This window comes from Mobula hypostoma, chromosome 7 (assembly GCF_963921235.1).
Source record: "Mobula hypostoma chromosome 7, sMobHyp1.1, whole genome shotgun sequence".
Taxonomy (NCBI): Eukaryota; Metazoa; Chordata; class Chondrichthyes; order Myliobatiformes; family Myliobatidae; genus Mobula; species Mobula hypostoma.
The window spans coordinates 123,194,377-123,207,780 of NC_086103.1; the positions used below are offsets into that span (position 1 = coordinate 123,194,377).

At 40.5% G+C, this 13,404-nt stretch overlaps 1 protein-coding gene across 4 annotated transcripts in view; it reads right to left on the reverse strand.

Annotated features, from left to right (window-relative positions):
• ccdc83 (coiled-coil domain containing 83) overlaps positions 1-13,404 on the reverse strand; it is a 115,818-nt gene that overhangs the window by 91,529 nt on the left and 10,885 nt on the right. For all 4 annotated transcript variants that reach the window (XM_063053934.1, XM_063053936.1, XM_063053933.1 and 1 more), the window contains exon 2: positions 5,485-5,586. In XM_063053934.1, coding sequence (XP_062910004.1) covers positions 5,485-5,564 — 80 coding nt within the window. In that variant the 5' untranslated portion in view covers positions 5,565-5,586. The remainder of the gene's footprint in view (positions 1-5,484; positions 5,587-13,404) is intronic.

Here is a 13,404-nt window from a genome sequence, read left to right on the forward strand (position 1 = left end):
TGCTATTCTGTAATGTAGTTTTACTTTTACTTCCTCACAGAACATTGACATCATTATCTAGGCCAGCAGTTATTGTGCATACTCAGTTACTCCTGAACTGAAGATGCAATCAAGAACCAAACACATTGCTGTGTCTAGAGTAATATTTTGGCTAAATTTACCTTCCTGAATTACATTAGAGTACAAGCTGAGTTATTAATCACAATCTTTGACATTTTTTGGACACCATTTTTGATACAAGCTTTCTAACATTAGCTTTCCTTAATTCCCTTGCTCGCTGGTGAGATTTGAACTTTGATCTGAATTGAAGGTTCATAACTCTGGTCCAGTAACTTAATGACTACCACACAATACCAGCTGTCTTCCACATCAAGGTTCTGATATCAAGGTAATGTTGTGGTATAAACATGTTGCACTGTAAGTTATATTTTACCGAAGCTAATTAGTTATTCAGTGACTGTATGACCTGCGATTACTGCAATTGTAATTCAGTTTGTTTTCCATTGTAAGCAATTTTCAGACAACATCTCAAACACCAATTAAAATTTGTATTCTTTGGCAGTGCTGCTATTTCCAGTGCTTTGTTTTAGAAAATAGCTCTCCATCCTAATCAGGAGTGGAAATATTGGGGTGGAGGTTGGAGGGGAGGCATTAAATCACTTTTTCAATTACCTGATATGACAAATGTTTAAGAATACTGTAAATGGTCCTTTTTGATCACCACTTGGAATGTCACAGAAAGTAATGGTATGGCATTTCCTTTCGAAGCCACATATTCTTGCAGAAGAGCTACTTGTCATAACATTAAGAACATGTTCATCCTAAAAGGGACTAGCCTCAGGATAACCTTGAATATCTCTTGGCCTAGAATGCCCAACTGCAGACTACCAAATTTTGACATGGCTAGAAACAGAACAGTCTGAGTGTTTTGACAAGTTACATCAATGGCACAGACAAACTGGCAGTAGTAGAAAGATGATTACAAGCTTTTCTAAAATAGTGCAGCAAGTTTGTGCCCTGCAAAACCAATGCCATTCCTCAGCATTTTACCAATCCTACTGTAAAACTTGGCACAGCTCCTTAGTAGAATAACGATGGCAACTGACTGAGAACGGATATGTTAAGTACTGCGTATTTGGTTGGGTGCAGCATTACCCAAGAGATGCTGCATCATGGTCAGATTACCTTGTGGTGAAAATGTAACAGCCATTGCTAGACAGACTAGACTAAATTCTGCACAAATCACTGCCGCATTGTCACTTGACTTCATATTCCACAGCACTGGAATCGGATTTCTTTGCAGACTTCTCGATGTACTATGCATTTCATTTGTGAATACATAATCAAATTTTCTGTAGCAGAAGCACTGTATAGCATTGTCTTCCACGGCTGGCAATGGAGCTATTCCCTGACCTCTATCTTGAATAATAATAATGTTGTTGTTGTTGTTGTTGTTGTTGTTGTTGTTGTTGTTGTTGTTGTTGTTGTTGTTGTTGTTGTTGTTGTTGTTGTTGTTGTTGTTGTTGTTGTTGTTGTTGTTGTTGTTGTTGTTGTTGTTGTTGTTGTTGTTGTTTTGTATGGCAGGTGTTTTTCTCTTCACACTTCTGATTGGTTTTTGTCAATATGATGAAGTGTTGTCTGGTCGGGGCAGATGTGGGTGTCCATTTAGGAGCAGTGGGTTTGGATCAATCTTCATTTGGCATCTTGTCCACAGTCATTCCAACATGAGTGGCCTTGAGATGACATTGCCCAATGGAGTCCTTGAAGCATGCAAGCCTCCGTAAGATGACAACATGTTGATCCTCCAATAAATCTCTACCACCTATGCTCTGTTTCACCATATACAGATCCCACTTCTCTATTATCCTCAAAATTATGTATAAAAGTCAGTATGCAGGATGATATTTATGAATGAGAAACCATGGAACATTTTGCTTTAATTTAAACAGGTTTTGCATCTGCTGAACAAATCATAGTGCATGGTATCTAAATTAAAGATCAAGGGACAATTTTCTGATGGGAAGGGGAGAGTAGGAGAGGGAGCTGCACTGTGTCATCACTTTAAAACCAGAAGGTGGCAATGGTGAGGGATATGTGCTAGTTCTGACCTTAGCAGAAGGCTTCCCAACTTAACCTTCTTTTTATGTATATGATATAAAGGTTCCCTCATTCCAGTCCTGGCTCCTACTGACCTCAGTGTTGTGCCATCTTGTAAGAGGGAATTATGTCAGTAACCATCTTGCAACTTGCTTAGATGATATGGCTTCGTAACTGAATAGATGGCAGCATATGCAAACTGTGAGTGATGGATATGAGGCTTGAGGTGATAGTAAATGAGGATGTGATGACATAGAAATGACAGAAATTGTTGATTGGTGAACTTTGTAGGTTATGCTAAATTGAAAAGTGACTGTAACTAAGATTACAAATGGTAGAATATGGCATTTGCAGATCTATTTACTGACTTTCGGTTCTGCATCTAGTTCTAGGCACAGTGACCACCAGGTTTATTTGGTCCTCAGTGGACAGAGTGTGTTTAATTTTTTTTTGAAATATGTATATTACGAATATTTAGAATGAAAACTGAAAAAGATCACATACTTTTGATTTTATGTATTAATTGAAAGGAATAATGAAATACAGTACAAAGAAAATCTTTCACATTTCGTAAACATTTTCTCAACTGTCTTCAATAAAGATCCATTGTCTATAAATGCTATCCAGATTAATTTCACACCCAGATGAAAGACATGTTTTAATCCTCATTAGATCATCCAAATGTTCTACTTCTGGTCTGTTTCTGGATTTACATTTAATTAAATTCATTAGACTGAATTCACATTCACAGTCAGCACCAGAAACTTGAAGAATTGAGAGTTCTTCAACTTAGTCTTTTCTAAGCAAGTACACATCAGTGAACATCTTAATTGAAGCAATCTCAGAAATGACAAATTTGAAATCACAGTATTGCTGTCATATTTCTTAACAGTAGGTGCGTATATTTTGTCCATCGTACAATATTCTCTTTTTCTTAACAGTAGGTGCGTATATTTTGTCCATCGTACAATATTCTCTTTTTCAAATTCAAAATTAGTTGTGTTTGCAATTGCAACAGGAATAAAAACTTGCCACTCTCTGAACTCACCATCAGGAAATCTATTACCCAAGTGATTACACACACGTTGAATGAATACCATTAATCTCTTCAAGCATAACATTTGCCTGTCTGACATAAACATCGCCATCTTTTGAACATCGAAATTTTTGTTGATTTATAAAAAAAGTTGTATCACTATTGTTGATGCAGTAACATGCAGCAAATTTCAAAATATCCACAAACACAATCCTATGGGAAATTTCATTTTCTGGTCGAAACAAAATTTTCTGTCGTATTTTCATCTGCAATTAATGTATAGAAAGTAGATTTCTGTAATCTTCCATTATCTGTTTCTGAAGCACAAAGCTGATGAATTCAACAAATACCATGGTTCTTGCTGCATAACTCTCTGGCATATTTACATACTTTACCAAGTGCATGATTTTCTAGCAAGGAATGCACAGAACCATTAATTTTAATTGCTAAGATAATGTTATCGATTACCACTTTGACCATATTAGAGTTAGACTTCTTTTGTGCAACTGTTTCACTCTTGCTTCATGCTTTTTTGGAGTTTCAGTTAACATGCTTAGAACTCCACATTTCTTCTGGTTGCATAATTTGGCAACTGCAGCTATATAAATTCTCTGGTTAAGATGCTGCTTTAAGTAATCTAACTTCAATTCTTCCCATCTTCTTTCACTACTGAACTCCATCCCAACTTCCGCTTCCGCAGAAAAAGTGCAAACAACATCGCCAGTATCTTGAATTTTAAAAAAAACTCCCATTTTTATTTTTTGTTTTTGATGCAAAGTTCAGTATCTATGAGTTGTAAAAGCAATTCTACCTTAAATTTTATACAAGCTTTGTTCTTCAAAGCATTTAACTCTTCTTCTGCTTTTCTTTGCAACATCCTTAGGATACTAATAATCATTGTTATTTGAGAAAAACACAAATAATAATAATTATTATTTGAGAATACGAAATAATTATTTGAAAAATGTAACAAGTCAAAAAATTTATAATTTTAATAAAATAACCACGAGCTGCAAATAATTCTATAGAAATGAATTTTTACTGTATTTTGTTCCAACAATTTATTTAAAAATTCTTATTAGATTATGATTTTTTTGAAAGATTACTTACCAAAAAATTTAGAGTATAGAATTCTTTAAATCAAACACAAACCACAACTCACAACACAAGTAAATGATGTCAGGCAGTCAAAACAACTGACAGGAACAATGGCAAAATTGAATGTTTTGAGCAGATGGTAGTTCATTAAAAATGAGCTACCGACTTCCATTCTGTGTTTATTGTTACAATTTGTAACAGTGTTGTAACTTGAAACACTGACAATGTAAGTACATTGAACCTCTAAAATGTTTCAAAGTAAAAGTTGTGGTACATATATTATTTAGAAAATGTATGGATTGTATTCACTAACACTGAATTAATTGCAGGGTATTTCACAATTATATTAGCATAATTTCAAAATTACATCAACATTATATAAAAGAAAATTCCAACTGGACAGCAACAAAAGCCATGTACATGGGAGCATTTCAGTTACCGTGTGGCTGCACACGTTAGAGGGAATAGTGCTAGGTATAGAATCCAAATTCCTTGGGAGGTCCATATATCGTAATCTCTTGAGAAATGACGGCAAACTATACTCCATGATGCATCTCTTCTTTAAAAGGGGTAACTAATTGCTACAGAGTTGATTTCAGAACCATAGTTAGCTTTGACCAATATGAATTATCGAGCTATTTACAAGAGAACTAAAAATTCTGGTTGTGATCAGCTGCGAAAAGTGTGTAAGAAAATAGTTGAGTAGTTATTACCATGCAGATTTCTAAATTTCACCCATTGTCTATGAGATTGCTACAGAAAAATAGTCTTATAGTGCCAAGAGAAAGCTTAGGGAAAGTTCCTTCTGTTACTCTCCAGGCAATTTATGCACTTCTGCTGGTTCTATGGGTTTTCATAAACTGCATGGGGAATACATCCATCAAATGTGTCAAGTGTGTAACCATAATGAGGGTCACACTAGTCTGTACCAAACTCCCCAGGAGCATTTCAGCAGCGTCCATACAAAGTTCACCTTACACCTCTTATGTTCAGAGATGTCAAAAACTGACAAACTATTAGAAACTGTTAGAAGTGAAAATTAATTTGTACAGTTCAGTTGCTAATGCTATTTCTAACATTTTCATTTGACAAACAGATTGTCTCATCTACACAATATATTCAGCATGATAGAATATGTTAGAACAGACCAAACAAATTTAGTGCATGGTAAGAACAAACATAGAAATGTGAAGAGTATATTTCCAACAAATGATGTCTCAAATTGAGTTGTGAGCAACTTGATGCATACATACCGAAATCCCAGAAAAGCTTCTGCCAAGTTCATTTTATCTTCATTACTTCCTCTTTTGCCTTTCTTTTTTTTCTTTGCCATTTTCACTTCAAGATGATTAGTGCTGCAAAACATTTTCGAAGTAATAATGTTAATTGAAGAACAACTTTGACAAGTCATATGTGGCATAAGCTTGCGTCATTCAAAAGGCTGATGCAGGAACAGTCAACTACAATGGCTAGATACATTAGTAATTGTTAACCATTTGATTCACTAGAAATACTTATTGAAATGATCGGTTCCCCAACAGAAAACTGACTGCAATGCAAAAAGAAAGAGAAATAAGAGAAGGGTACCTAATACAAGACTTGTATATTGTATCTCTTAACCACTTTTATCCACACCACCATACAAAATGCAAAACTTTTCTTCTACAATCATTGGATTTCAACATTCAGTCATAGTAGCACACCTCCTTCCACCTCCTTCTGTTGCTACTGTAACAATATCTTATACTCTTCTCACCACAACTTTGAACGTTGAGTATATTATTCAACCTTGGCATGCAATGTCCTGAATAAGCATATTAAGCTAAAGATTGCCTGTCATATTAACCAAAATAAGAAGGAGCAGAAAGAGAAAAAAAAGAATCATTTACAAAATACTCCTTTGGAATGTTGTAGCAAAAAAAAAGTGATGAAATATTAAGGGGGAAGTAATTCAGGGTGGAATGAATAAGCCTGCTTATCTTTCTGGCTGAATAATTTCATTGTGCATCTAAAAATAATATTACATTAAACCTTTAACAGTAGTTTTGGAAGCGCACAGATTACCAAACCCAATGGGATACGAATAATACGTCTTATTGGTGTCAATAATATTTGCTCCTGGAAAAGCAAACAATGTGGTGCCCAATGCACTACAAAAGTAGTACAGGCTTCCCCCGCCATCTGAAGGTAGAGCGCTCCTATGAAACGGTTCGTAAGCTGGAATGTCGTAAAGTGAAGAAGCAATTACCATTTATTTATATGGGAAAAATTTGTGAGCATTTACAGACTCAAAAAATAACCTACCAAATCATGCCAAATAACACATAAAACCTAAAATAACAGTAACATATAGTAAAAGCAGGAATGATATGATAAATACACAGCCTATATAAAGTAGAAATACTTTTCTACAGTCATTGCCGCACTGTCCACCGTAGTGAAAATCTCACGCAAGAGCTCTCGGCAGAAATACGGCGCAAGTGCTCTCAGCAGAAACACTCTCTCCAGTAACCTTTAAGCTATGAAGCTGCCAAATCATACCAAATAACACATAAAAATACACAGCCTATATAAAGTAGAAATAATGTATGTACAATGTAGTATCACTTACCGGAATCGGGAAGAGAGCACCGAGCACACTGATGATGGTGTGTTAGGCTGAGTCATTGGAGGTTGGGGTGGTGCAGTGGTCCCCAACCTCAGGGCCGCCAACCGATACCGATCTGCGAAGCATACAGTGGTGCAGAAGTAGCTGGGACGCACCCAGCACATCTTTAAGAAAAAAGCCGAAATAAACAAGCTAATTAATTAGGTGCCGCCCAGCATGTAAATGTCGGTCCAGATCAGAGGCGATGCAATCGACAATTGCCTCTGATCTGGGCCGACATTTATGTGCCAGGCGACACCTAATTGATTAGCTTGTTTATTTCCGCTTTTTTTCTTAAAGATGTACTGGGTGCGTCATGGCTACTGCTGCACCACTGCATGCATTGTGGCAATGTATCGGTCTGCGGCCTGGAGGTTGGGACCACTGGGGTGGTGAGGCACTGAGGTGTCATCTCATCATCGTCTGTTTCCATCAGGGCAGGCAGGTCATCTTCTTCTATCTCTGTCTACCTCGATGTTGAAGGTCAAGGTTCGTCATCTGCTGTGGAAGGCTTGAAAAATGACAGTATGCTTGACTGCTTAGCCTCGCACATTTTTCTATCATACAGTTCTTTGTAAGCACTCAAACCATCTTGCAAATATGCCCTAAACCTACGTACCCTTTCAAAATTAAAGTTGAACTTTTCTGCAATCATTGCAGCGAAAATCTCACGCAGTTGCTTCACGTTCAGTTCCTGGACGACTTCACTTTCGGTCCGTTCGCTACTGCATTCGGTTTCGATTGTTATCCTTTCCGCTTTCATTTGCATCTGCTCTTCATCTATCAGTTCTTGGTCATGGATGCAAAAACCTCTTCAACATCATCTTCGTCAACTTCCACAAGCCAAACTCACTTTGTCCTTACTTCGTTCACCACGATCGAAACACTTAATTATGTCTAGTTTTACACTAAGTGTAACACCCTTACGAGCTCTTTTAGGCTTTTCCGATACATTAGAACTCATCTTGCAAATGGATGCACAAAATAAATCGACATAAAGCACAGATGCTCACAGGTACGTGTTTAAGCAATGCCGGCTAGAATGCAGTTCCTTGGGAGGAGCTTGGCTGCTCAGGGCACATGCTGCCTTTTTTCGTGCGCTGCCTTTTTCGTAACAGTGAAAGCACCTTCTGTTAGTGAAAACAGGTAACTAATGTAGGTCTTTCGTAACAGTGAGGTGTCGTAAAGCAAACGTTCGAAAAACAGGGGACACCTGTACTTTCAGTACATTTAATACACAGAAGATTCTTGCAGCTCATTATTTTTTAATTCACCGAAAGAATTACTAGGTACAAGGGTAACATTGAGGTTTGCTCAATTGATTTAAATATCCTAGCCTAAGAATTTCCTCGTACTGCTAATTGGTCAATATCAGAGATCTTACTGCATGAAATTAAATATTTAACAAGTTAATTTATTTAACAAATACTTCTTGAACAATGTTTCAACAATTGTAGTAAATCCCAGCTAACCAAAAGAAAAACGCTGCAGTCTATCTCATTGTTTTGGACTCAAAATTTCTGAATTATATCTACACCCTCATTAACTGAGGTTCTCAACAATACTTAGTTCAAGAAATTTGTAAATAATGATTTAGAATGAGATTCTCTATTAGCTGGATTTATCTGACAGTTCATACTTGTACTCAAATTCAGGCCCAATCATACAAGTACACTACCGATGTAAATCGAATAACAGGACATCATATCGAATACCAAAGTCCCACAGAAAACGATAAGAGCCATAGTCAGATTACTTACTTTTAGTAATACTGGATGACAAATTCAGGCTAAGGCACTGGAAGAATTCAAATGCTCTTTTTCAAATATTGTTTGCATTTGACAGTACATGCAAAGTCTTCTGCTACTCACAAACAAAAGCAGGGCTCTTACCACTTAAATTTTTGAACTAATTGGTCATACTTTTTTTAGTAGTTCAATGGAAAAAAAAGTCATCAAAACTGCAGTCTTCCCAAGAGCAACAAGGCTGTAGCTGTAATGCATCAGAGTCATAAAAATATGGAAAATATGCAACAGGTTACTTACCCAATTTGTCTGTGCCAGTTTAAGAAAAATCCACCCAACCTCATCCCATCTTCCATGGATCAGCAGCTCAGACAAAAGTTCAAAGGTTCAAAAGGTCCAATTTAATGTCGGAGAAATGTATACAATATACATCCTGAAATGCTTTTTCTTTGCAAACATCCACGAAAACAGAGAAGTGCCCCAAAGTCCCCCCCAGCAACCTCCCCCCGTGCAGAAACGGCAGCGAGCAACAATCCCCCTTCCCCCCACCGGCAAAAAAAATAAGCATTGGCACTGTGGTAACTTCTACTTTGAAAAAGGACCACTAGACAACTTCATGCCGAAAGAACAATTTTATCTGGGATGGCAAAATCAATATTTACATAGAGGCTTTCACTGAACTGTACTGCATAGCAGAGAAACTTACACATGCACACCAGAGAAAAACGGAAGTAAAATCCCCTCAACCCTGGAACCAGCCTCTCTTTACAAACAGCTTCCCCTAGCGGGAGTATTGCTATATTACCATTATCCTAATTAGTATTAACTTATTTTTACAATGCTCACATTACAACACTTCTCCGCCTTTAAATTCCAACATTTCCCAAATGTAAAAAGAACTGGGAAAGAAAAACAGTGGTGTCATTAGCTTGCGTACCCCTGAAACTTATACTGGTGTCTCAGCAACAGTTTACCAATAAAAAACACCTGAAAAACGTGGCAGATTCAACATTCAGTTTAACAAAAAAAAACTGTCCAGTCAAACATTCAGTCTGTCAGGAGGTTTGTGAGCGTGCTGTGATCTGCACACTACCCCCGGTGACCCAGCAGGCACCGCTGGTGAGGGTGTTTTGGGTGGATTTGGTGTTGGGGGCAAGAGAGGAGTCTGTGTGTCTGCGTGAAAATGCCCATCCTCTTCAGGGGACCCCGACCCCTCTGCCACCGTTTTTCTCTCTCTGGCAAAGTCACTGGTGGACATGCTCCCATAGCAGTCTGTCTCACCATTGGAAACTCCGTGGAACTGTCTGCCTCTGAGCCTGTATCATGATGGAGGCGCACATGGTCCTGATATCTGCGGAAAACACGTCTGTCAGTCAGCTTAACAACATAGGAGACTGGACTACTCTGCTTAAGAATAACCCCAGGTAGCCATTGCTGATTGTTGTTACTGCTGAAGTTTCTCACACAGACATTGTCATCTGGTTTTAACTGTCTCTCTCGCGCATGTTGATCATGTTCCTCCTTCTACTTTTCCTGCTTTCTCTCCACTTTTGCCTTCGTGCCCGGGCGCAGCAAGTCCAATCTTGACTTGGGTCTACGCCCCATCAGCATCTCTGCTGGAATACGTACAGTCGTAGTCTGTGGCGCGAGGCGGTAATTAAACAGGAAACGTGAAGGCCGAAAGCTAAGAGAGTCCCCTGTCATCCGCTTCAGGCCTTTCTTCACTGTTTGAACAGCCCACTCAGCCAAACCATTTGAGGCTGGGTGGAAAGGGGCCATCCGAATGTGATGAATGCCATTCTGCTGCATGAACTCACTGAACAGCTCACTGGTGAACATCGGGCCATTATCAGTGACCAGAGTGTCAGGAAACCCTTGGGCCGCAAACACTTGCCTGAATTTGTGCATAGTTGAGTGGGCTGTGATGTTGCTCATGATGTGAGCTTCTATCCATTTGGAGTGTGCATCCACTATTACAAGAAACATCTGCCCCATAAAAAAACCAGCAAAGTCCAAATGTAGCCTAGACCAGGGGTGGTCTGGCCACTCCCATGGGTCCAAAGGAGCTGGTGATGTCATGTTCTGATTGGTCTGACATTGCATGCATGATTTTATCTTGTTCTCCAGATCCTGATCCATTCTTGGCCACCAGACGTGGGATCTTGCAAGGCTTTTCATCCGAGACACCCCTGGATGAGTCTCATGAATTTCCTCCACAATCTGTGAACGGCTGGGGGAGGCACGATGACCCTTGCCCCCCAGAAAATGCAGCCATCCTGCAAACTCAGTTCTGTCTTGCATTTGGCATAAGGCCTCAGTTCCTTTCCTTCCACGACACTGGGCCAACCTTGTAAAAGGAAAGACTTGACTTGGGACAGGACTGGGTCCCTCGCTGTTCACTGCTTGATCTGGGTTGCCTTTACAGGTGTCTCTGACAGCCTCTCCAATGAAAACACAGTCTCTGGAGGCACATATGTAGTAGCAGGTGTCTCAGGTAAAGGTAGTTGACTCAGCGCATTGGTGTTTGCATTATCCTTACCCGCTCTGTACACTATAGTGTACTGGTAGGCTGACAATGTAAGAGCCCAACGCTGTATCCTGGCTGAGGCTAGCTGTGGGATGCATCTAGTCTCACTGAACAGGCTCATCAGTGGTTTATGGTCCGTATAAATTGTAAATACGCGTCCATAGAGATACTGATGAAAGCGTTTGACCACTAAAACAATGGTCGGACCTTCTTTGTCTAGCTGTGAATATCCCTTCTCAGCAGATGTCAGGGTATGTGAAGCAAAACCAATAGGCTTCTCTGAATGGTTCTCCATTACATGTGAGAGAACTGCCCCGACTCCACAGGGCGAGGCATCGCATGCAAGGGTGATCTCCTTGTCTGAGTCATAGTGAACAAGCAACTTCGCTGAGTGGAGGAGTTCTTTCACTTCCTTGAAAGCTTCCTCCTGCTCTTCACTCCACTGCCACTTAGTGTCACTGTGAACAGCTTATACAGTGGGGCCAAAACCTTTGAGAGGTCAGGAAGAAACTTGCCATAATAATTCACAATGCCCAAAAATGATCCGAGTTCAGTGACACTCTTGGGGCTTGGGGCCTCCTTAATAGCTCTCACTTTGTCCTCCACAGGGCAAAGCCCCTCAGCTGTGATCTAGTGCCCCAGGTAGGTCACACTCAGTGCCAGAAACACACATTTACCGCATTTCAATTGCAGCCCTGTGTCTGAGAGCCTCTTCAGCACCCGTTCTAAATTAGCCAGATGCTCCACCCCCGTGGCCCCCGTGATCAAAATATCATCAAGATACACTGCTACGTGTGGAATCCCCTGCAGTAAAGTGTCCATTGTCCTTTGGAAAATGGTGGGGCTAGACACCACTCCAAACACCAGGCGATTGTATTTGAATAATCCCTTGAGTGTTGATTGTGACGTACTCCTTTGAATCCTCACTGAGCAGCAGCTGTTGATAGGCGTGGCTCATGTCCAGCTTTGTGAACAGCTTACCCCCTGACAGGGTCGTACATAGGTTATCCACCCGTGGCAATGGGTACTCCTCCAGCTTAGAGACCTGATTCACCGTAAGCTTATAGTCCCCACATATCCCTGTTGTTTTGTCTGCCTTCAGAACTGGAACAATGGGAGCCCTCCACCTTGAAAACTGGACGGGCTCAATGATGCCCAGTCCCTGTAAACGTTCCAGTTCCTCCTCAACTTTGCCTTTCGTGGCATAGGACACCGACCTGGGCTTAAAAAAACATGGTGTGGCCTCAGGGTCGACATGGAGTTTCACTGTCACACCCTTCAGTGTGCTCAGCTCGTCCCTGAAAATGTCACTGTACCGCTGCAGAACGTCCCCCGTCGTGTGTGCATATTTGATTTCATGCCAGTTTAGCCAGATTTTGCGAAGCCAATCACGGCCCAAAAGACTGGGCCCACTGCCCTTAGCTATCACCAGCCTGGTATCAGCCTTCTGACCCCTGGCTGAAATGTCCACATGTAACACCCCTAAATGAGGTATGGGCTGCCCCGTATAGGTCCTGAGTTTGAGCTTTGACCCTCTGATGGGAGGCAGGTTGGACCCCCATGTCCTCCTGTAGGTTTCCTCACTGATGACCAATGCAGTAGCCCCTAAATCAACCTCAAACTTATTGTCCTTTCCCCTGACAGTGACTGTGGCATGATATGGTTCAGGTGGTTCCTCATCCATTTCCACTCCAAACATGTTGTAGACACACGCTGCCGCTTTGTCTGCTTCTTCTAAATGGTGTGTGGCTGCCTGAGCCTGTTGAGATTTCCCCTGCCTAAGCTTAACCTTACCCTTTGAACTCCTCAACTTTTTAGCTAAGTGTCCCTTTTTGCTACAAGCATGGCAGACAGTGTCTTTGAATTTGCAATTATTTGCATAGTGCGTCCCTCCACACCGGAAACATTCCACCCGCTTTGCCTGTTTACCAGTCTCCCTCCTGACGTGGTGCACTGCCGCCAACTGCGCCCCCATGTCCTTTCTGGATATCCTTGGCATTATTAGCAGCCACCTCCATGCCTTGGGAAATCTCTAGGGCTTTCTTGAAAGTCAACGGTGGGGTTTCCCCCAGCAGGTGGCATTGTATGGCGTCAATATTAATGCTGCATACCAATCTGTCACAGAGCATGTCATCTAACACTGCCCTGAAATCACAATGTTCCGACAGCTGTCAAAACTCGGCCACAAAATTGGCCACAGGCTGACCTGGCTTCCTAAAAAGACTGTGAAACTTAAACCGCTGGACTATCACAG